This window comes from Aegilops tauschii, chromosome 6 (assembly GCF_002575655.3).
Source record: "Aegilops tauschii subsp. strangulata cultivar AL8/78 chromosome 6, Aet v6.0, whole genome shotgun sequence".
In the NCBI taxonomy this organism is placed as follows: domain Eukaryota; kingdom Viridiplantae; phylum Streptophyta; class Magnoliopsida; order Poales; family Poaceae; genus Aegilops; species Aegilops tauschii.
In genome coordinates, this window is record NC_053040.3 from 158115542 (window position 1) to 158140229 (window position 24688).

Consider the following 24688-nt stretch of genomic DNA (forward strand, 5'->3'; position numbering starts at 1 on the left):
CCGCAGTGGCCCTCGTGGGGAGTGGGAATCCCAGTCCTACCCCTCCTCCTTCCTCTCTTCCACTCCACGCGCACGCACGCACGCACCGGTCACCACCTCCCTCGCATTCCCATTTGTTCCACCCCTCTTCCTCGCCCTGTCCCTCTCTCTCTCTCTCTCTCTCTCTCTCTCTCTCAGATCTCTCTGCCTCCAATGACCACCGCCGCGGCGAAGACCAGCGCGTAGCGGCCTCTCTCCCCCTCTCCTCCGGGAGCGCCCCATTCCCGCCATGGCGTCCCCCACGGCGCCGCTTGGCGGCTCCACCCCGTCGGGCCGCGTGCTCGGCCCCGCGCTCGACCGCATCATCAAAAACGCCGCGTGGCGGAAGCACTCGGCGCTCGTCGCCGCGGCCAAGTCGGCGCTCGACCTCCTCTCCTCCTCCTCCTACCACTCGCCCGACCCAACCTCGCCCAACCCCTCGCCGCTCCTCGGCCTGCCCGTCGCCGCGGCCGCCGCCTCGCTGCACGCGCTCATCCTCGCGCTCGAGTCCGCCTCCCCCAAGGTCGCCGACCCCGCGCTCGACTGCGTCGCCAAGCTCCTCTACCACCGCCTCCTCCTCGGCGACCTCGGCGAGGCTGCCGACGACTCACCCGCCTCCAAGCTCCTCGCCGCCGTCCTCTCCTGCGGCGCCCTTAACGACGACGCCATGGAGCTCGCCACCCTCCGCGTGCTCCTCGCCGCCGCGCGCTGCCCCTCCATCGCCATCCGCGGCGACGGCCTCGGCCAAATGCTCAAGACCTGCTACAACATATACCTCAGCAGCAGCAGCGGCGCCAATCAGATGTGCGCCAAGCTGGCGCTCGCGCAGGTGCTGGTCATCGTGTTCGCGCGCGTGGAGGTGGACTCCATGGACGTGCGTGTGCCGACGGTGTCCATCGCGGACATGATGGATGTGTCCGATCACCGCCTCAACGACTCCGGCATCGTGCAGGTGGCACAGGGGTTTATAAATGATGCCATGGAAGGGAGTGACGTCCCGGAGCCAGGGACCCCGGTGGCGATGGCTGAGGTCGATGAGAAGGATGATGAGGGGATGAGCAAGATCAGGGAGGATGGGTTAGCACTCTTTAAGAACCTCTGCAAGCTGTCAATGAAGTTCTCAACACCAGATAACCCCGAGGACCAGGTGCTGTTGCGAGGGAAGGTGTTGTCTCTCGAGTTGCTCAAGATGGTTGTGGACAATGCTGGACCATTCTGGAGAATCAATGAAAAGTATGATCACAATTGCTCTTGTTTCACTTATATGCATTTTTAACAATTTAGCTTACTGCATTATCTATCAACACAAATATTGTTACTGCAGTCAATTGGAAGAGTGTTGATGGCTCAAACAACTATGTGAAGGAAGGCATAAAATAGGCAATGTAGAAACATACACTAGTACTAGCTCATGAATTCACACCTTTTCTTTTATTAGGGTATATTAATATTTTGATCCAGGTGGGGTTTGCTTATGTATCTCTCAACATGTTTTTATGAGTTTTGTGGTACGTATAATCAACATGATAATGTGGCATGGGAAAGAAAATATGGTATTGGTTTATGGTAATAGATGCAAATTTACAAGACTTTGAATCCTTGCTGAAAGAGTTAAAGGTTATATAGCTATGGAGGTTCAACGGAACTAGTGTGATGTCTGTGCCGTATTTTGGTATGGAAAAACATATGTGCCAACTCGTTACTTCATGCCCTCTGCCCCGCCGTGACACTTGGCTGATGTCAGCCCAGCCTGTGTCATGCCTCTGCCACTGTGAGCGTCCTATGCCACACCCTTTGCCTGCCCACCAATGGTCATGCTTTGTTCTGGCCCATGCCATGACTTGTGTTGAAGTATTTGCTTGTTTGGAGGTATTTTCTCCTTCCTTTTTTTTATAAAGAAATTTTAGGATGGTTGAAGGAGGGTGAGAGCACTGAATGCAGTAAGTAACCACCACTGCCGCTGCTCTCCGAACTCCATTATTTTGTAGTAGTATAATAGAAGATGTTCATCATCTAGCACAAGGTGGAGAAATGGCGGTGGCAAAAATGTGTTCTTTGTTCAGCGAACTTCTTGCAAGTGCATACATGGAACTTTTAACATTTATGAACGTGTATCCATGAAAATGGGAAGGAATAATTCCAACAGAACAATCGAAACCCTGTGTGGTTGAGGTTGTGATTGTACATGTACTTGCAGGATATGAATATGGCTATTCACACAAATTCTGGTCAATATAAAATTATGTAGGAGAGATTACTAGGTTTTCTTTAGTTATTTTTATAAAGGAACATCCCATTTTAGTGTGATCTTGACAAGAGAGTTAAACTTAAATACTGAAGTTTTTTTTCTTTTACTGCAGGTACCTTGGAGCAATAAAGCAGTATCTTTGTTTGTCCTTGTTGAAAAACAGTGCCTTGTCAGCAATGAGTATTTTCCAGCTTTTGTGCTCCATATTTGTGGGTTTGCTGTCAAGATTTAGATCTGGGCTGAAAGAAGAAATTGGAATATTTTTTCCCATGCTTGTCCTAAGGGTTCTTGAGAATGTCCATCAGCCTAGCTTTCTGCAGAAAATGACAGTTCTAAATTTGTTGGAGGACATCTGTAAAGAATCTCAGGTTCTTATTGATATCTTCGTCAACTACGATTGTGATGTTGATGCACCAAATATTTTTGAAAGGTATGCAAATATCGTCCTGATGTGTAGTAAATTCCAGTTATGCTGCAAGTTCTAAAAATGAAAACAATAGAGGGCTGAACCTAGTTTCATGGGCCAAGTCAAGTAAGCAGGGCTGAAGACAATTTGTTTGTTAGTTTTTCAATCTTCTTCCTTCTATGCTTAGAGTAAGTGGAAATGACCTACTTGATCAGCAAGTAAGCGAGCGGTAGTTCAGTATCAGTTTACTCTCATAGAACCCAGAAAAAATAATACTCCCTCCGTCCGAACAAGCTTTTTCGACGGAGGGAGTATGTGTTTTGCTTCAGCTGAACATTGTAGTCTTAGCTTAGCCACTACCAAGACAAGTTTCTTATTGATATCTTTGTGAGCTACGATTGTGATGTTGATGCACCAAATGTTTTCGGAAGGTATGCAAATTTCTTGCTGATGAGTAGTAAATTCCTTTTATGTTGCAAGTTATAAAAAAATGATAAACAATAGAGGGCCAGGGTAGCCTTGCATTAAGCTGAGAGCACAGTTCTGTGAAAATTGTGGTTCTCTCTCTTTTCGTCACATATTAAAGCACTTCTAATTCCAGCAGATATTTGCAGGATTGTCAATGGACTTCTAAAGACCGCTCTCGGGGTTACTCCTGGAGCCACAACAACATTAACCCCAGTCCAAGACCAAACATTTCGGACTGAGTCAGTCAAGTGCCTTGCTACCATACTCAAATCAATGGGTTCATGGATGGACCAACAGTTGAGAATTGGTGATTTTTCACCCAAAATTTCCGAGGTCTCTTTAAATTCGCTAGACAGTCCTAACATTGGAGAAGATGGGAGTGGAATTGATTATGAACTGCAATCTGACTCTTATAGCCCAGATACATCTGATGCTTCCTCACTTGAGCAACGTCGTGCTTATAAAATAGAACTTCAGGTATGTAAATGTTTGTGTGCTTAGTTTATATTCTCTCCACCTGTAGTGTGTTTTGAGGGAGCACATTTTAGTTACTGATGTTATATTTCGTCCTGCAGAAAGGAATTTCCATGTTTAACAGAAAGCCTTCTAAGGGTATTGATTTTCTCATTAAAAGCAAGAAAATAGGTCAATCCCCAGAAGATGTTGCTTCTTTCTTGAGAAACACTGCTGGTTTAAATGCAACAATGATTGGGGACTATTTGGGTGAAAGAGATGAATTCCCTATCAAAGTTATGCATGCATATGTCGATGCACTGAATTTTGAAGGTATTGACTTCGGTGAAGCCATTAGGTATTACCTGCGAGGTTTCAGGTTGCCTGGGGAAGCACAGAAAATCGACCGGGTCATGGAAAAGTTTGCTGAACGATACTGCAAGTGCAACCCGAATTCTTTTACCAGTGCAGATACTGCATATGTTCTTGCTTATTCTGTAATCATGCTCAATACTGATGCTCATAATATGATGGTCAAGGATAAGGTTTGCCAAATGATTACTTTCATCTGTTGTCAGTAATAACATGCATGCTCATTGATAGGGTTTTCCTTATGCAGATGTCTAGATCTGACTTCATTCGGAACAACCGAGGAATTGATGATGGAAAGGATTTGCCTGAAGTTTATCTGAGTACATTGTATGACCAAATTGTAAAAAATGAGATCAAAATGAGTGCTGATTCATCAGTTCCACAAAACAAGCAACCTAGCAGTGTAATGAAGCTCTTGGGCTTAGACAATATTATAAACCTTGTCAACTGGAAGCAGGCTGAAGATAAGGCACTTGGAGCAAATGACTTACTCATCAAGAACATACAGGAGAAATTCAAAGCAAAGAGCGCGAAATCAGAGTAAGACTGACAATACTCTGCTATAAACAATAGTTTTGCATCTGTTGCTAGACAATTAATTCAACCTTGTGCTACATGCAGATCTGTATTTTATGTTATTACCGATACAACCATTTTGCAATTCATGATGGAGGTTTGTTGGGCCCCTATGATGGCTGCATTCAGCATGACGCTTGACCAATGTGATGATAAGGCTGCAACGTCGCAGTGTTTGCAGGGATTCAGATACGCAGTGCATGTCACCTCCGTAATGTGCATGCAGACGCAAAGAGATGCCTTTGTGACATCTGTAGCCAAGTTCACATACCTTCATTGTGTGGCAGACATGAAACAGAAGAATGTGGATGCTGTGAAGGTAGGAACTTGAATGGCTAAGCAGTACGTTGATGTTCTTTTGCAATTTTTGACCAATGCATAACATGATTAGAAGGACCATATTATGCAAGGCATATCAGGCACGGCTTCTGTTGATCAGTTTAGCATGTATTTTGAGTTTGTACAAAGATAAATGAGGTGGTTCATTTTTTAGAACACTGAGAGAACATGATCTAGGTTGCTTTTGAAAGGTGATGGAGAATACTTTGTTTGGGTGGTAATGAATAAATACATTTACGTGCACACTCTACATTTGTCAACAGAGCTTTCAAACTGTGCGTTAAATTATGCAGCAGAAGGAATACCACAGTACATTATGAGTCTTATTCAAACCTTTTTTTTTTTGCAGAGGCTTTTTTCTCCCATTATTTGGTTCTTTTTCACCACTTTATTCTTTGTTTTCCATACTTGCACTATATTGGAATTTTCAAGAATAAATTGTGTATGCCTATGTAGCCTCTTAATTTTTGTTGATGCCACACTTTGATGACTTCAGAAGTACGTAGGAGCTTGAACTTATCGAAGTATTGAACGCTTGCACAGGTGCACCATGCACTGTATCATACATATACTCTTAAGCTATCATTTATCGTCAATGATGTATGAAGTAATACTTGAATCTAGTATGAGTCTCTTTGTCCATTTTATAACGAGTCATAATTTTTCTACTTAATGTTTTTCACAGGCTATAATATCCATTGCAATCGAAGATGGTGATTATTTGCAGGAAGCTTGGGAGCATGTGCTAACATGTCTTTCACGGTTTGAGCATTTGCATCTTCTTGGAGAAGGGGCACCTACGGATGCTTCCTTTTTGACAGTACCTCTGGTTGATTCAGAAGAAAAAACACAGAAATCAAGTACCAATACAGCCTCAAAACGAACTAATGCTCTTCAGAATCCAGCTGTCATGGCTGCTGTTCGAGGCGGTTCTTATGACAGCACAACAGCAAAAAATAATGCCTCAGCTTTAGTTACTCCTGACCAGATTAACAACTTCATATCAAACATTAATCTATTAGACCAGATTGGCATTTTTGAGTTGAATCATATATTTGCTCATAGCCAAAGATTAAATAGCAATGCAATTGTTACTTTTGTGGAAGCTCTTTGCAAGGTCGCAATCACAGAGTTGCAATCACCTACAGATCCTCGTATCTTCTGCCTAACGAAGATAGTGGAAATTGCGTAAGATTTTTGCAACACCTATTTCCAGAAATAAAGTTACGTCATCAACACTTTCTGAAGTGTTTTAACTCAGAGCTTGATTTGTGCAGGCATTACAATATGAACCGCATACGTTTGGTGTGGTCTCGTATTTGGAAAGTTCTATCTGATTTCTTTGTGTCTGTTGGGTCGTCAGAAAATCTTTCTGTGGCAATATTCGTTATGGACTCCTTGAGGCAGCTAGCCATGAAATTTCTTGAAAGAGAAGAACTAGCAAATTATAATTTCCAGAATGAATTCCTGCGACCTTTTGCGGTGGTTATGCAGAAGAGCAATGCTTCAGAAGTACGAGAACTTGTGGTTCGATGTGTCTCCCAAATGGTTTTGAGTCGTGTTAACAATATAAAATCAGGATGGAAAAGCGTTTTCACGGTGCGTATGGTGTTCTATGGTTATTCTTAGTTTGCCTTGATTATTGTAGCATAACTTTATAGAAGCTAGTTCGACAAATAAATGGAACATTCCTAGTTTACCACTCAATATTTATGACGTTTTATCTTACAGGTTTTTACTGCGGCTGCTGCTGATGATCGAAAAAGCATTGTTCTGTTAGCATTTGAAACTATGGAGAAGATTGTCCGGGACTATTTTCCATACATAACTGAGACTGAAACCACAACATTTACTGATTGTGTTAAATGTCTTATTACATTCACAAGTAGTAAATTTAGCAGCGATGCCAGTCTCAATGCTATTGCTTTTCTTCGGTTCTGTGCTGTGAAACTTGCTGAGGAAGGATTTGTCTGTCATGACAAGGATACCGACCATCAATCAAATAATTTGGATTCTTCAGAGGGGAATGCCATAGTGCACAAGGATGATCATGTTTACTTCTGGGTTCCTTTGCTTGCTGGTAGACTACCTTTTCTTTCACAGAGACTGCTATATTAGTTTGGAAATGCATCACATCCGTAATATTGTTCTTGTTTGAATTTTCACTTTTCCAGGTCTAGCTAGATTGACAACCGACACACGGCCAACTATCAGAAAAGGTGCAGTAGAAGTACTCTTTGACATTTTGAAGGACCATGGAGAACTCTTCTCTCAGTCCTTCTGGACCAATATCTTTGGATCTGTTATTTATCCTCTATTTAATAGTGAAATCTGTACACCCAATGGTCAAAGTGATAGCACTGAGGATGGTTCATGGAATTTTGAAACTAAAACAGTGGCTGTGAAATGTTTAGTGGATCTGTATGTTACATTTTTTGATGTGATGCGGCCAGAACTCACTAGAGTTACCTCTGTTGTTACCAGTTTTATCAGAAGCGCTTATAGACAATCTGCTAGCATTGGTATGTCTGTTTTTCAGCGTTTAACAGAAGGGCTTGCAAGCAAACTCTCCAAGGACGAATGGAAAGAGATCTTATTATGCTTTAAAGAATCAGCAGCACATACGTTGGTTGTTTTCGACAAAATAGTTAAGATGATGCAAAATATTGAAATTCCAGAAAGAAACGAGTCTTACTCTGAAGCAGAGAAATATTCAGATCCTGACATAGAGGATGAAGAGGAAGCTAATATGGAAACATCGTCTTATGCCATTGTCAAGATGAAGAACCATATGTCTCTGCAACTCTTAATTGTTCAGGTACTTCAAACCTTGTGCCAGTTTAATTTGCTGATCGCTTTGTATATCATCGTAAATTTTGTTCAATACTCTGCTTTAATTGCACACACAAATAAAATAGGAATTAGAACAAATAAAATACAACAAGAAGTTTGCCTTCATGTTTTGTGTTCGACATGCCAATAGTTATATTAAGATCACACTCACCATTCTGTGGCTTCTCTCCAGGGAATTGTTAAGTTGTATGAGACACACAGGAGATCCTTCTGTGCTGAGCATATGGGCATAATTTTGGAGATGCTATCAGCCATTACGTCCCATGCAAGTGAAGTGAGTTCTGAATCTGCTTTGCACATCAAATTCCACAAAGCATGCTCCCTTCTGGAGATATCTGAGCCCGCAGTCATCCATTTCGAGAATGAGTCTTACCAGAGCTACCTCAAACTTCTGCAAGCTTTGCTTCACGACAACCCATCTTTGTCACGAGAAATGAACATTGAGTCACAAATTATGCTTGTTTCTGTGAAAATACTACGGAAGTATCTGAATTGTGCAGGTCAGGAACCATCCAAGGATGCTTCTTGTAAAGATCCAGTTGTACACTGGGCGCTGCCTTTATCCGCTGCTAAGAAAGAGGAACTGTCTGCTAGAACCCCATTGGTCCTTCATGTAATGCGGTTACTTGGTGGTCTAGAGAGGGAGTGCTTTAGGAGGAATTTGCCCCTCCTTTTCCCTTTATTAGCTAATCTCGTTCGCTGCGAGCATAGCTCTAGAGAGGTTCAAGTTGCACTGTATGATGTCTTTCAGTCATCAATAGGCCCTATTATTTCAGTATAGCTTATATTGATGGTTCACCAATTGTACAATTTTGTCACTCCATCGTGGTAGGGTAACTTGATTGATGGTTACATAGAAATATGGAATAAGAAAAAGATTACAGCTTGACAGTGCCGTAAATGATTCAAACCTGTTCCTCCAGCATTCTGGTGTTGAAGGTAAAAACCTCTTCCTGTTTCTTGGCACGTCAACTTATTTTCAAGCATAGAGCAGGATATTAATATACTCTTGTCAGTGTTGCAGCATCATGTAACATCGACTCAGATACCTGGAGGGAGGAGACCTTTTGAAGGGCATTTGCCCTTCTTTCATAACATTAATTTCAATTCATGGGGGTTATCGTCGACGCCCGCTGGCATTGAAGGCAAATGGATATATTGTAACAAAGTATGTCTGACTTGGAGGTCCTGCATCAACAGCTATGGAGTACTTCTACAAGGGTGTTCACCAGTGACCAAAATTTTGGGATGTAGCCTTTCTTTTCCCTTTTGACAACAGCCTTGTATAGGGTTTTCTTTTGAACCAAGACTAAAATAAAGAGTCTCATCTATCAAGTTCTTCCTTTTTCCCAATCTTTCTGCCATCTTTGAATTGCGATCACCGTGTCTACATGGCCATAAACATGAGGATTTAGCTCTTAATCGAAATAGATGAATAATGTGGTTTAAAACGAAATAGAAATTTCTGAAAGGGAGGGTAGGTGTATGACACAAGCTGCTCTCATCCTGTAATTCTTTTGTGTTATTGCTAAGTAGCTAACTGCTCTGGAAAGCGAAGGTTGGATATATAACACACTTAGATCACTATCCATGACTCAAGTTCACCGACTTCCTTGCTGAAAACTACCGCCCAACGAGCCATCAACGCTCAAGGCATTGACCAAGAAAATGACATTTCGATGGCACAGAACATTAACTATTCTGGTAGGAGTTTCACAGTTTTTTTTTCTTCTCTTATAGGAATGTGACAAGAATCAGTTCCAGACACGCCTTTTGACATATGTTCATTTGCTTTTGGGCGTAAAAAAGAACATGTGTCCATGTTTGAAATAAGTAGGAGTAGCATTACAAGAAAGTGGCAGCAGGCAGCAAAAGTGAGATATACAAAGTCAACTTGTGCACCCACCACCAGAAGGGTAACTACCAACTAACTACTCCCTCTGTAACTTTTTATAAGACGTTTTCAGAGTCCACTACGAGCTAAAAGTCGTATGGTCGTCATCCTGCACAGGCTGCTGCTGCTGCTGCAGGTAGGACCTCTTGATGAACTCCAAGCAGTCAGCAATGGCCTGGTCGGCATGGAAGGAAGCCGAGCTCTGCCTCCCCCGCAGCGCCGCCGGCCGTGCCGCTGATCTCGGCGCGGGCCGCCTCCTTATCCCAGGGCAGCACCTGAGCTCCTCCATGCACCGGACGACGAGGCCGGCGAGCCGGAACAGCCGCACCCGCAGCCGGAGCAGCGACCCCAGCCGAACGTGCCGCACCCGGCGCCCTCGCCGGCCCTGCCTCGCCTCATGGACCATCGCCATCGGGTGGCTGCACCTGGTATCTTCACTACCGCTGGCCTGACCGGAACTCTATGTGGTGTATGTAAAGTCCACCATGTGTGCGCGGCCTCTTATATAGGCGCGGCGCCGGCGCACCGGTAAGCGCCGAGTGTTTGCCCGTCGTTTTCTTGTTCGCTCAAGCCTTGTGGATGGAAAAATGGCGCCGGTCAGGTGGTACAGTAAGTAAGACACCGTGTGACGCAGGGGTGCGGCCAGAGCCGCTGTTTTTAATACGTTATCGCCTGCATAAACTACTCGCCTGGAAAATTTCTCTTGGCTCCATCCTCTTTCGGAGGAATGCTCTCGTCATGTCATGCTGTGCGGCCCTTGATCCTGTCGTGCACCAGGCTGCTGCTGAATGCTGATGCGTTGTAGATTGCACCGCTATCTGAATCAGAACGGAATCCGTGTGCCCCTCCACGGTTTCGTTCGTGCTTGTTAGTTAATCCAGCAAGATGGAGAGTACAATAATAATAGCTTTAAGAGGACAACCACACACACGCGCGCACGCGCACACGCACACAAATTATTCAAAATCTTGGGCTTGTGGGTTTTGACACGCCTGATCTGTCCCGTCCTGCATGCATCAAGACCCTTCAGGAAACAAGGCCCAAATGGCAACAATGATGGCTTCGGTTTCGTCGTTTTCTTCTTCTGTACCCTGTTGTGGGCCTTGACAGGACCTGAGAAAGTTTGCAGCAATGTAATAGAGATCCATGGACGAAAATCATGCTTTTTAATTTTTATATACGAGCAAACAAAGGTCATGCGAGCTGTTGCCAATGGCAGCTTGCCATGACTAAAATACTTGATCCAATGTGTCATGTACCCACTTGCATCAAGTCACGTTTTGTTTTGTGCACTTGCGTATTATTTGGAGAATCTAAATGCCTTCAAGGTTCTTTATTTGCTAGGAAATAATCGGGCTGTCTCAACATTGATTTGACCTCTCTGGAATTCAGACAAAATAAAGAGATAGTGCCACTAGAAGCTGGCAAGATCAAATTACTTTGTGAACCTCTATGCAATTTACGGACATCCAAACAAAACAAAATCAATGTACAAGATCCTCAACAATTCGTGTACAGGGATCACAACAATCGAGCCTACATGCTTGGTGCATCTATAAGCTTTAGAGTCTAAAGCTTATTTGGCATAAAGGCACAGATTCAAACAAGTCGTCAACAATATTACTGTTAATTATCTAAGGCTGCTCAGCGGGAAGTTGCGCAGCGGATTCTCCTTAAGCAATTCTGTTTCCCTGTACAAAGAAGAAAACAGGATGGTCAAACATTGACAAAGAAAACATAGTATGTGGAAACGAAAAGTGCAGCAGTAAACTGTTCTTACTTCTTAAGGTTTTTGCTTGTTGCTTGCCTAAGCTTCAGAACTGATGGTTTTGGACTCTTTGGCACTTGAGACGGGGCTGGTTCCCTAAGATGATCGAAAGGGAATTTAGAAACACTTTCTGTTTATATAGTGCTTCATAAAAAAACTGATAACTTAAGGATGTCGTATAACATACTCGGCACATTCTTCATCTACGAAGACCTCAATGGAGTTGACACGAGCGGGCAGAACTGCTGGCCGTGCTGCTACCTTCGGTGGAATCTGTTCAATGAAATTTCATCATCAGTTTATAACTGAACGGAAGAGGTCATGACGGTCTCTCTTCCATTATCTTAAATTAAATTTACTGAACGGATAGTAGTCTGTCCTTCAGAAAAGTATCACTATCACAGATAGTAATCTGTATCTGTTCTTTGAAGAATTCTAGTGGCTCCACAAAAATACCTTGTGCGAAGTCCATCTGGCAGGCATCATGTTATTTTCTTTGTTTCTATCTGCTTGTGTTCCAAGGGTGTTCCACACCCTGTCTTTGCTCCTAGCTCTCTCAAGGCCCTGACTTGGCAATGGATTCTCTTTGTAAATTGAAATCGGTGTATTAACATCGATTCTGCGAATGTGCCAATACAATCAGTGTTAGTCAAGAAACCCTCCTGGTTTGGCTAGATACCTTGTTTGATTACATGCTAATGGTACTAACCTTTGCAGCTTTACCCTAGGTTTTGCCAACAGGTGGGAATTCTCTGCATGCTGACCTCCTGCCACATCAAATTCAAGATTAGTTTACACCCAGACAGTCACTTGAAGTTGATGCTGAACGACAGTATAGCACAACACACTTACTAGTTTCACCACGGTTCAAGTCACTACCGAATTTGCGTACGGGCTGATCGTCACTTGCGGTATCATCCTGTTACAAGAGATAATAAACGATTCAACAAAGAGTGGAGATCAGAAAAAAAAAAAGAGGTCGCAATCACAAATAGAGCACCTCGTGTTCCTTCTTTCTGGTTGATCTCCCAAGAAATGCCCTGTATGTAGTTTCCAACTTCTCCACAGGCTTTGCTTTCCTGATGGAAAAAGAATGAACAACCCAAGGATAAAATTTCACCAGCCCAGTCAATTATATACACAATTGCATAGTTAGTGGAAGAGAAATGAGGTAATCATAAGACAATTCCTTCAATGTACAAAAAGAGAGGCAAGTAGTACTCTGTAGGTAAAGTGTGTAATGGTGCATACAATCTAGACCGAAAGAACAGTAAAATACAGGACTCCAGGAAATTTAGGATAGATCGCTTGCAGACTGGAAACTAATATGTAACAAATATCTACACCGACACTCTCAGACTATCAAATTAACAATTGGTATTTTTAGACGAAATCAGCAATTGGTCTTAGTAAACTAATATCCTGTAAGACATATTTTTACGAGTGCTTGAATCTACAAAGTAATCCCAAATCCAAGAACCTTCGAAACATAGAAGTGTCAGTTTCTCGTAAGAAGAATCTCACCTAGCTATTCCAAGATTAAAGATCTCGTCAGCTTTCTTAAGCTTGTTCTTCGACTCCATTAGCGATGCATAGCGAATGTAGAAAACAGCATGGCCCTCACCAATCTGGTTGGACTCCAGGAACCTGAATATCACCTCAGCGTCCGAACAGTTCCCAGCCTGCAAACCAAACTGCAGGTCAAATATACACGCTTCGGAAGTACAAAATAGACAAGCCGAATTCAGTCAGCATCTCACATATTCTAACCACACTTTGAGGTACCGGAGATCGTCCTTGTACCGCTCATCGTGCCAAAAGGCACGCACACACTGCTCGTAGATCACGACCAGCCCTGAGAACTCCCCGCCGGCCGGGAACGACTCCTGAACCCATTTGATGCACCTGCACACAGGCAAAGCGGAGCAGAGGAGCTATGAGCACCGAGCTTGTAGAAATCAATGCAAGGAGCAATCTTTGCACTCCCAAGTTCCAGCTAGCGTTTCCTGATTAGTTCCATCGAAGAAACCATGCGCGGAAAGGGGAGGATGGATCAAGTAGAACTTACTCTACCCATGGCTGGAGCGGATCCTCCCCTTGGTACTCTTCGGTTGCTTCGATCATCCTCCTGGATCAGTCAATTCATCAAACACCGTACAAGCAAGAATATCAGACACTTGTCCAAGAAACCCGGGCCAGAAAGTAAAATAAAAAGGAAATTAAATCCAAGAACCACGAAAGTCCGTGCTGAGAAAGAGCCGTACCTGCGTTCGGCGAGGAGGGCGGCACGCTGGGCGGGGTCGGTGTGCGCCTTGAGGGCTTGGTTGAGGAGGCCGACGTTCCGCCCGCGTTTCAGCGGCCGCACGTTCTCCTTGAAGGTCTCCCACTCGCCGCACACGGCCACCGGCGCCATATCCGGCCCTCCGCCCAGCAGCGCCAGAGTCTCCGCGTCGAGCGCCGCCAGGTCTCTCGCCGCCGCCGCCGCCATGCGTACCGCTCCGAAGCCGACCGTTGGGAGAGGGTAGGTTTCAAACTCGTCGATTGGACCGTTGCGTTGAGGAGCGGGCGCTGCGCAGGGTTGGCTTATATACAACGGCTGGGCTCTTGTCGGTTTTGGGCTTGAAAAGTACGGGCCCAGATCTACGGCCCACCTGATGTATGGTATGATTCTTCTTCATGCATCGAGAGGCCGAATTATTTTACTGCATTGTTTTCCCCTCTCGTTAGGGTTTTGCCTTCCTCTCGGCGGCGGCGAGTCCACCACCGTAGAGACATCGCGTCCCCTCTCCCCTTCCCCTCCGATCCGGCGCCGGGGGTAACCCTGGCTTGCAAGAGGGGATCGGGAAGGTAGGGAACCACCGCCCGCGGAAACTCTCTCTCGGGCAAGAGATCTAATGGACGACGGCGCTTCAGGATCAGGCTCTGCCACTTCCGATCTGGAGGGGATGATGGAAGAATTGGGACTCAATGAGGACAACCTTCAAGATGTTGTGGTCGAGGAGGATGAACTGTCGGAGGAAGCAACAAGATGGATGGCTCTCGCACGGGTGCACACAAACAAAGGTTACGGCCAGTAGTGGTTCTATAGGAACATGAGAGTTGCATGGGACTTGGTGCAAGAGGTGAAGATCCGACCCCTTGAAGAGAATCTGTACACTTTGCAGTTCTCGTGCCTTGGTGACTGGGAGCGAGTAATGCAGGAGGGGCCATGGGAGCACAAGGGGAAAGCCGTCGTGCTTGCACATATGATGGCTTCACCCGACTGTCTTCTATAGCTCCCAATAAGATAGACATCTGGATGCAGATTCATGACTTGCCGGACGGGTATTTCTCAAAAATCAAGGCTTTATCGGCAACAGTGGGCGAGTTCATATATGCAGAGCCAAAATCTCTGGATTTCGAAGGAAACTTCTATAGGGTGAGGGTCAGAATTGATGTCACCAAACCCCTTAAGAATGTTGTGTCACTTGTAGTCAAAAGGAAGCAAGAGGTAGTCCGCGAGATCTTCCGGGTGAAGTTTGAAAAGCTACCGGACTGGTGTGTTGTACGTGGCCATCTCGGTCACTTGTTTAAGGAGTGCGGGGACGGGGTTCATAACCCAAAAGCCCTAGTTTTCAAGGATCTCAAGGCTACATGGTTCAGAGGTGTAGGAAGAGGACCGGGGGAAGGTAGAGGATCAAGAGGCGGAAGAGGCAGGGGACGTGCTGGCAGAGGTCAGGGTAGAGGAGCTCAAACTGGACAGCATGATGGTTTTGATGATTATGAGAAAACTGAAGACAACAACGATATTGTAATGCAGGAAAAGGAAAATAACAGGAAACGAGGGGCAACAATGCCAGCTGATGCGAAGACCCTGCTGAATAACACTGCATCCACGCCTAATGCTGACCAGACTCTCCTGCTCACGGCCCCTGAGATCCCACAGAGCCCTTCCGCGAAGCAGGATTTGAAAAGAAACAAGCCCACACCTTCAGCTGTAGATAAAGTGAACGGGATGAGTTCTTCAGTCAACAAACCTATTGATGCGCGTTTGGCGGGCCCCCATGGTGGGTCGCACCTAGCGCAATGAGTCTCCTTGTGTGGAACTATCGTGGGGCTGGCAACCACGCGACAGTCAAAGAGCTTCGGGATATGTCGAAGCAATAGGCCCCCTCTATCTTATGCATTTTGGAAACTCAAATAGAGGGTCCCATGTTGAAAATTTATCTAGCACTTTAGGTTTTGATAGAAGTTTTGCTGTTTGTAGTAATGGAAGGAGTGGAGGCCTTGGAATATTTTGGAATGATGCAATAAAAGTTGATATTGTTGGCTACTCTGAGTATCATACAGATGTTAAGGTTGATGATTTAATGGAATCACAGGTGAGGCTTACCTTTGTATATGGAGAAGCCCAGGTGGCTGAGAGATATAAGACCTGGAACATGCTTAAAGGTATAGTGGGGACGGGCACTGGCCCTTGGGCAGTCATCGGTGATTTTAACGAAGTCCTTCAAGCTTATGAACACGACGGCGTGAACAACCGTAGCCAGGCGCAGATGGATGCATTCCGAGATGCCCTAGATATCTGTGGGCTATCGGATATTGGCTATAAGGGCTTAAATTGGACCTTTGAGAAGAAAGTCGCCGGAGGAACTTACGCTAGGGTTTGATTGGATAGATGTGTGGCAAATGCAGAATTCACATTGTCTTATCCTGATGTTGTCCTTGAGCACAAAACAGCCGCCACATCCGATCATATCCCCTTACTTCTCAAGATTGGTGGTGTACGTGCATGTAAAAGGGGCCCAAAGCAATTTAAATATGAGCTTGCATGGGAGAGGGACCCAGCGCTGGATGGTCTAGTGGAGGCGGGATGGAACAATACGCAGGGTGACACGACATCACATGTAGCGGGGAAATTGAAAAGTCTGGGAGCTGATCTATCCCAGTGGGATTGGGAACATTTTGGGAATGTGAAAAGGGAGATCAGCCAACTGAAGAATCAGCTATAGATATGGCGCGCGATCTCAGGTCGGACGGGACCTTCCCATGCAGAAATCAAAGCTACAGACCGCCTGGTGGAACTGTATCACCGCGAAGAAATACTCTGGAGGCAGTGCGCTCGCATTGAGTGGCTTAAGCATCCACCTCCGTGCTAGCCGACGACGCAGGAAAAATCAAATTAAATCTTTGCTGAAGGAGAATGGCCAAAGTACGGAAGACAGAGAAGAGATGGAGTTGATGGCAACGGCGTTCTACAAAAACTTGTACACCTCCGAGGGTGTGCAAGACATGAACAGGGTCTTGGACACAGTTCCGTGCAAGGTGACGCCGGCAATGAACGAGCTCCTGAATTCACCTTATAGCCAGGATGAGGTAAAAGTGGCTTTGTTCCAGATGTTTCCTACCAAAGCTCCGGGGCCGGACGGGTTCCCTGCACATTTTTTTCAACGCCATTGGGAGGTATGCAGGGATGACATTACCAAGGTGGTACTGAGAATTGTGGAAGGGACTGAGTCAGCTGAGTGCATTAACGAAACTATGCTGGTTCTAATTCCGAAGGTAAAAAATCCTACTTTACTCTCACAGTTCCGATCCATTAGTTTGTGCAATGTACTTTATAAAATAGCCTCAAAAGTGATAGCCAACCGACTGAAGCAAGTACTCCCAGATATCATCTCAGAGGAACAATCCGCTTTTATCCCTGGTAGGCTCATCACTGACAACATTATTACAGCTTATGAATGTTTGCATTTCGTGAAAAGAAACAAGGCAAAGAAACACCAATCTTGTGCTCTGAAACTAGATATGATGAAGGCATATGACAGGGTGGAATGGGAGTACCTTCGAGCTATTATGCTGAAGCTGGGCTTTACAGAGCGTTGGGTTGGTATTGTGATGTGCTTGGTAAGTTCAGTTAAATTATCGATCTTATTTAATGGATGGAAACTTGAGGAATTCACACCTTCGAGAGGGATTCGACAGGGGGACCCGATATCACCATACTTGTTCTTGTTGGCAGCAGAGGGCCTTTCGTGCCTGTTAAAATCTAAAAGTGAGTCATCAAACATGAGTGGTCTCCAGGTGGCACCCAGTGCGCCACAGGTGAACCATCTCTTATTCGCAGATGACAGCCTGCTGTTCTTTAAGGCAAACAGTATGAGTGCTACTGAGGTGCATCAGGTGTTGGACGATTATTGTCAGTCTACAGGTCAACGCATCAATTATGGCAAATCATCCATCCTTTTCAGTAAAGGTGTCCCTGATAACGTCCGCAATGATATAAAAGGCATTCTGAATCCCCCGAATGAAACCCTCAATGATAAGTACCTGGGTATGCCTTCTGACATTGGGATCTCGAAGAATGGAGCTTTTAAGTATCTTAAAGATCGCCTTTAGAGCAATATACAAGGGTGGATAGCCAGCACCATGTCCACCGCGGGAAAGGAAGTCCTCGTCAAAGCGGTCGCCCAGGCTGTTCTGATCTACTCTATGTCATGCTTCAGACTACCCAGGGGGCTGTGCGAGCACCTAAATATGCTGATTAGAAAATTCTGGTGGGGCAATAAACAGGGGCAACGCAAACCGCATTGGGTATCATGGAAAGCTATGACCCAACCAAAGGGTATGGGAGGACTCGGATTCAAGGACTTTGAACTCTTTAACTTGGCCATGCTTGCCTGCCAAGCTTGGCGCCTTCTCCAGAATCCCAACACTTTGAGTGCTCGGCTCTTGAAAAGCATCTACTTCCCGAACACAGACATTCTCAATGCCAACCTGGGAAATCATCCTAGCCAGACATGGAGAGCCATAATGGATGGGCGCGACACCCTGCAGCAAGGGATTATAAAAGGAATAGACAATGGCCTCAGAACTAATATATGGAATGAGAATTGGTTACCCATAACCGAGATGATGCGCCCATATGGTTGTTTGACACAGAACCAGCCAACTGTTGTGGCCGAGTTGATGAATCCAATGAGTGCTACATGGAATATTGAGCGCGTGCGAGAAACATTCTTGCCTATAGATGTTCCGGTCATCTTGGGTATCCCATTGTGTACGCGCAATGTTGAGGATTTCTGGAGCTAGCACTATGAGAGGAATGGAGCCTTCTCGGTTAAATCTGCATATAACATGCTTGTTTCGACTCGGAACTGAAGGGAAGCTTGGCTATATGGCACGGCAAGTTCGTCGGGAAGTAGAGCCGAGGGAGCATGGAAATCGCTATGGAGGACGCGGGTTCCTGGCAAATTCCACATGTTCTTATGGAGGCTAGCTAAGCAGTCCTTGCCGACTGAGGATGTACGTTACCACCGCCATATGACGAACGACAGTGCATGTGGGCTATGCGGAGCTACAGATTCATGGCGCCACTCATTATTAGAATGCACCTCCTCTCGACGCACTTGGGCATTGGTTGATGAGGATATGGTGATGAACCTATTGGCAACCTCTGAACCTTCGGCCAAAAACTGGCTGTTCACTCAACTGGAATCACTGCCGCATGAGATGTTCGTTAAACTGGCAGTAACCTTATGGGCGATATGGACATCACGCAGAAAGGCTATCCATGAAGGGATTTTGCAGAGCCCACATGTTACCTTCTCCTTCATTAACAGATTCATGGATGAGCTAGCTTTGATAGGGGAGAGCCGGGTTGTCCAACACGCAACTACTCAGCTTCCAGCAGCAGGAAGGGCATCGAGGCGACCCAGAGCCCCACCTCCCCAATATGCAAAGATCAACGTTGATGCTGGAATCAGGAGGGGGGGAAGAGGACCAGCGGCTGCGGTGTGCCGAGACAACACAGGTAATTACCTGGGCAGTTCGGTCATTGTGATATCTGGAGTGGACGATCCAGCAACAATGGAGATGATTGCATGTCGTGAGGCACTTTGCCTAGCTGAAGATCTTCACGTTAATCGATTTGTAGTAGCCTCTGATTCCAAGCAAGTGATCCAGGATATAAACCAGGGTACTCTGTGCAGCTATGCAGCAATCACCATCGAGATTAAGGATAGAGCTCTATCTTTTTCATGTAAATTTACTTTTGAAGGTCGTGCCAACAACTATGAGGCACATAGATTAGCTAGATACTTTCTTAATCTTGCTTCGGGTCGTCATGTGTGGCTAGGCCAGCCCCATGACATAACTTGTATCCCACTTTCTGTGGTCTTCGATGAATAAATTTTGGCCCAACCCTAAAAAAAATCCAGAGGCCGAATTTCGTGTTTTGACCCTTTTAGTAAAGAATTTCAGGATCTGACCCCAGTTCGATTTTTTTTAAATCTAACCCTTTTGCTACCGACAGGAGGCTCGGCGGTAGGGCCAGGCAACCTACCGCCAGGTGGCCTGGCGGTAGCAAAGATGGCCACAACCGTGAACTAACAGCCAGCACGCCCCACCTTACCGCCAAGGGGGATGGCGGTAGGTTATGGGATCCTACCGCCGAGCCCCGTGGCGGTAGGGTCCTGGGTTTTTGGCTGCAAACTTGCTGTAACCGTAAACGGCAAATCCCTGGCGGTAGGGTGTGAGAACCTACCGCTAGGGGGCTTGGTGGTAGGGTCCTGTGGTTTCGCATTTTTGCAAGTTTTAGTGCTTGTTTTTTTCTAAAGTTTTATCACAGCAAAGATAACAGTATAGTATATATTTTAAGAGCCTAAAATATGCAGATCTCACACAATATAACATGTATCACACTCGAGATATTAATAGCAAACGGTTCCACATAGTTTCACAAATATCAAATAGCAAACGGTTCCACATAGTTTCACAAATAGCAAATAGCAAACGGTTCCAACTAACACATAGTTCGACAACCCCAACTAACACAAGTTGTTTCGCAAAGCCAACTAACCCAAGTAGGCCAAGACCACAATTACTTGCTTCTTCCCTTCTTGGAGGTACAGTCATCGTTCTTCTTAGAACGAGTCTCATCAGCCTTCTTCTTGTGCCCTCCTCGAGGAATCGGTTTCTGAAATGGCGATGGACTCTGCCAATCTTTCTTTGGCTGATTCCTCTTCGGAAGCTAAGATGGTTGAGTTGGTGGAGGTCCGTAATCTTCATCGTACTCCTCCTCCCCATTGCTCTCCTCCTCCCCCTGAACCAACCTAGAGGACGAGGCAGCATGGCTCGATGAAGCGATGTTACCCTGTGTGACTGTAGGATCATGAGCTTCAACTGAGCCAGCGCACTCAAGCAGGCCTACCAGCTTGCGACAATGCTTCATGAACTTCTACAGTCACGATGAAACAAGGACATAATACTGATCAGATTTATGATTGCAAATGAACAAAGAACATATGGTATTTCTAGGCGGCTGAAATGTTACATTCATCGTCTCCCTCATGTTGTTCTCAGAATTTCCGTTCCCGGGGGCACGACCTAGTGCATCCGAGCCATCAAAGATGCATCTGTTCAGCTCCCGGACTGTGAAGGCATAAGTCAATCACAATGACATACAACATAAATTACATACAACCACCAGTTCAAGACAAAAGAACACAACTTACCACTCTGTTGATTAGGGGTGCAAACTTCCTAAATCCACTCATGTCTCTGATGCTGGCCTGGTAGGCCTCTTCCTCGGGGACATCCTCCTCCAGCTGTGCGATATCTTTTGTCGTCCACCGAGGCCTGAGACGAAGACGGTGCTTCTGGCCATCTTCGTACCACCTCATGTGTTGGGCATATTCATCCCAGTCAGTCACTCGCCTCTCCCCATCTTTACGCCACCTGTGCTGGTTCCACTCCGTCACAAAAGATTTATGCTGCTCTCCCCAGTCTATGATCGACTGATTTTTCTTTCGGCTCGCCCTACAAGGCATAAACAACACAAAACATCATAAGAAGGTCAAACGCAAACGAAATCATGGTAACAGAGAACAATGCACTCACAAGTGGAGTTCATGGCGACGGATTCCCCTCTCCGGAGCCCCGAATGGACTCCAGATCAGCCCTCCCGAGAGATATTAGGGCTTGGCGGCGGCTCCGTATCGTAAAACGCGATGAATCCTTCTCCCTGATTTTTTTCTCCCCGAACGTGAATATATAGAGTTGGAGTTGAGGTCGGTGGAGCACCAGGGGGGCCCACGAGGCAGGGGACGCGCCCAGGGAGGTAGGCGCGCCCCCACCCTCATGGACAGGTGTGGGCCCCCTGGCCTTGATTCTTTCGCCAGTATTTTTTATTAATTCCAAAAATAATCTCCGTTGATTTTCAGGTCATTCCGAGAAATTTTATTTCTGCACAAAAATAACACCATGGCAATTTTGCTAAAAACAACGTCAGTCCGGGTTAGTTCCATTCAAATCATGCAAGTTAAAGTCCAAAACAAGGGCATAAGTGTTTGGAAAAGTAGATACGACGGAGACGTATCAACTCCCCCAAGCTTAAACCTTTGCTTGTCCTCAAGAAATTCAGTTGATAAACTAAAAGTGATAAAGAAAAACTTTTACAAAGTCTGTTTGCTCTTGTTGTTGTAAATATGTAAAGCCAGCATTCAAGTTTTCAGCAAAGATTATGAACTAACCATATTCACAATAACATTTAGGTCTCATGTTTACTCATGTCAATGGCATAATCAACTAGCGAGCAATAATAATAAATCTCGGATGACAACACTTTCTCAAAACAATCATGATATGATATAACAAGATGGTATCTCGCTAGCCCTTTCTGAGACCGCAAAACATAAATGCAGAGCACCTTTAAAGACCAAGGACTGACTAAACATTGTAATTCATGGTAAAAGAGATCCAGTCATAGTCATACTCAATATAAATTAATAGTAATGGATGCAAATGACAGCGGTGCTCTCCAGCTGGTGCTTTCTAATAAGAGGGTGATGACTCAACATAAAATTAAATAGATAGGCCCTTCGCAGAGGGAATCAGGGATTTGTAGAGGTGCCAGAGCTCAATTTTGAAATAGAGATAAATAATATTTTGAGCGGCATACTTTCATTGTCAACATGTCAACCGAGAGATCTCGATATCTTCCATGCTACTCACATTATAGGCGGTTCCCAAACAGAATGGTAAAGTTTATACCCCCCCTCCACCAACAAGCATCAATCCATGGCTTGCTCGAAACAACGAGTTCCTCCAACTAACAAGAGTCCCGGGGGAGTTTTGTTTGCAATTATTTTGATTTGATTTGCATAAAGCATGGGACTGGGCATCCCGGTGACCAGCCATTTTCTCGTGAGTGAGGAACGGAGTCCACTCCTCTTGAGAATAACCCGCCTAGCATGGAAGATACAGACAACCCTAGTTGATACATGAGCTATTCGAGCATACAAAACAGAATTTCATTTGAAGGTTTGGAGTTTGGCACATACAAATTTACTTGGAACGGCAGGTAGATACCACATATATAGGAAGGTATAGTGGAGTCATATGAAATAACTTTGGGTTTATGGAAGTGGATGCACAAGCAGTATTCCCGCTTAGTACAAGTGAAGGCTAAAAAAAGACTGGGGAGCGACCAACTAGAGAGCGACAACAGTCATGAACATGCATTAAAATTAATAAACATTGAGTGCAAGCATGAGTAGGATATAATCCACCATGAACATAAATATCGTGGAGGCTATGTTGATTTGTTTCAACTACATGCGTGAACATGTGCCAAGTCAAGTCACTTGAATCATTCAAAGGAGGATACCACCCATCATACCACATCACAACCATTTTAATAGCATGTTGGCACGCAAGGTAAACCATTATAAACTCCTAGCTAATTAAGCATGGCATAAGCAACTATAATCTCTAATTGTCATTGCAAACATGTTTATTCATAATAGGCTGAATCAGGAACGATGAACTAATCATATTTACAAAAACAAGAGAGGTCGAGTTCATACCAGCTTCTCTCATCTCAATCAGTCCATCATATATCGTCATAATTGCCTTTCACTTGCACGACCGAACGATGTGAATAATAATAATAGTGCACGTGCATTGGACTAAGCTGGAATCTGCAGGCATCTGATACAAAGGAGAAGACAAGGTAATATGGACTCTTGATTAAATCAAAAATAATGCATATAAGAGCCACTTCAACATTTTCATTATGGTCTTCTCCTCTCGACCCCCGAAGAAAAGAAAAGAAATAAAACTATTTACACGGGAAAGCTCCCAACAAGCAAAAGAAGAACGAGAAATCTTTTTGGGTCTTCTTTTTAATTATTACTACTACAAGCATGGAAAGTAAACTAGCTAAAAGCTACAACTAATTTTTTTCTTTTTTTCTTAAGGTTTATCAAACACACAAGAAGAAAGCATAAAAAGGAAAATAAACTAGCATGGATATTATAGTGAAAAAGTATGAGCACCGACAACTAGCATGAGTGTGTGAACATGAATGTAATATCGGTGAGAAATACGTACTCCCCGAAGCTTAGGCTTTTGGCCTAAGTTGGTCTATGGCCACGGCTGGCCCGGCGGATATCCAAAGTTATAGTTGGGGTTGTACTGAGATGCAGCAGCTATTGCCTCATGAGCTTCTGCTTGGAGGTGGGATGTCTCCGTCCTCCTCTTATACTCATTCGCCTCCTCCCTGGTTATAATAAATCTCCCTTTTGTCTGAAAGTCAAAGAAAGTAGGAGAAGGAAGAGCAATATGGAAAATGCGGCGCCTGTCAAACATTAGTCGGTATTGGAGAGGTTGTTCATTCCTCTCAATAAACTAATGGCGAACCATAGCCTCATATCCTAGATAAGTGGGAGGCAATTCCATATCACTTTCATGTATGTGTATCTCAAGAAAATTAGCCACACGGGTTGCATAAATTCCCCCAAAAAAGTCTCCACTTAAAGCATTATTATGCAACCTCCGTGCAACAATAGTGTAAGTGCATCTAGTGCCACCCCTAGTTGGTTTTGGAGTATTGACGACAAACCTGGTTGAGGGACTAATGTGTTTGTGAGAATTGCAGGATAACACAGGTGGTAGTCCCTCATTGATTCGGTTTACCTGCCGGAGATGACCCCTAAAAATGTTGAAGACATTGAAGACAATGGTGGTGTGTGAAGACAATCACATCGAAGCTTATGGCTCGAGAAGACATTCACGTGAAGACTATGGAGTGCGAAGACATAGCTGTTTTGTAGTTTCCTTTTCTTCTTTGTTGAGTCATAGGAACCACCGTACTATTAAGTGGGGTCCAAGTGAACAAAGTCAGAGTGACTGAAGTGATGCTCAACCAAATCCTAAGTCTTCGAGCGAAGACAATGAGAGCAAATCTTATCCAGAGCTGGATGAGTCAGCTTTACTTGTAGCTCAAGTCAAGCTACCGCGTGTGTTTGAAAT

At 44.8% G+C, this 24688-nt stretch overlaps 2 protein-coding genes across 3 annotated transcripts; one reads left to right on the forward strand and one right to left on the reverse strand.

The window, feature by feature from the left end:
- The first annotated feature begins 9 nt into the window (after positions 1-9).
- Positions 10-9086, forward strand: LOC109754842 (brefeldin A-inhibited guanine nucleotide-exchange protein 1). Of its 2 annotated transcripts, none has more exons than XM_020313733.4 (12): positions 10-1251; positions 2379-2696; positions 3287-3617; positions 3716-4138; positions 4213-4505; positions 4587-4860; positions 5566-6068; positions 6158-6479; positions 6612-6960; positions 7055-7698; positions 7906-8672; positions 8750-9086. In XM_020313733.4, the coding sequence occupies exons 1-11, from the start codon at positions 269-271 to the stop codon at positions 8512-8514; spliced, it is 5049 nt and encodes a 1682-aa protein (XP_020169322.1). In that variant the 5' UTR covers positions 10-268; the 3' UTR covers positions 8515-8672; positions 8750-9086. The 2 variants fall into 2 exon arrangements, with proteins under 2 accessions (XP_020169322.1, XP_020169323.1); XM_020313734.4 differs by having other exon boundaries at positions 8758-9086.
- Positions 9087-11062: 1976 nt separating this feature from the next.
- Positions 11063-13945, reverse strand: LOC109754853 (mitotic spindle checkpoint protein BUBR1). The gene is made up of 11 exons (XM_020313744.3): positions 13660-13945; positions 13464-13523; positions 13156-13300; positions 12920-13077; positions 12396-12474; positions 12248-12314; positions 12105-12162; positions 11852-12014; positions 11583-11668; positions 11408-11491; positions 11063-11318 (listed from the first exon to the last, which is right to left on the reverse strand). Exons 1-11 carry the CDS (start codon positions 13881-13883, stop codon positions 11258-11260), a joined length of 1185 nt encoding a protein of 394 aa, XP_020169333.2. The 5' UTR covers positions 13884-13945; the 3' UTR covers positions 11063-11257.
- Positions 13946-24688: the final 10743 nt, after the last annotated feature.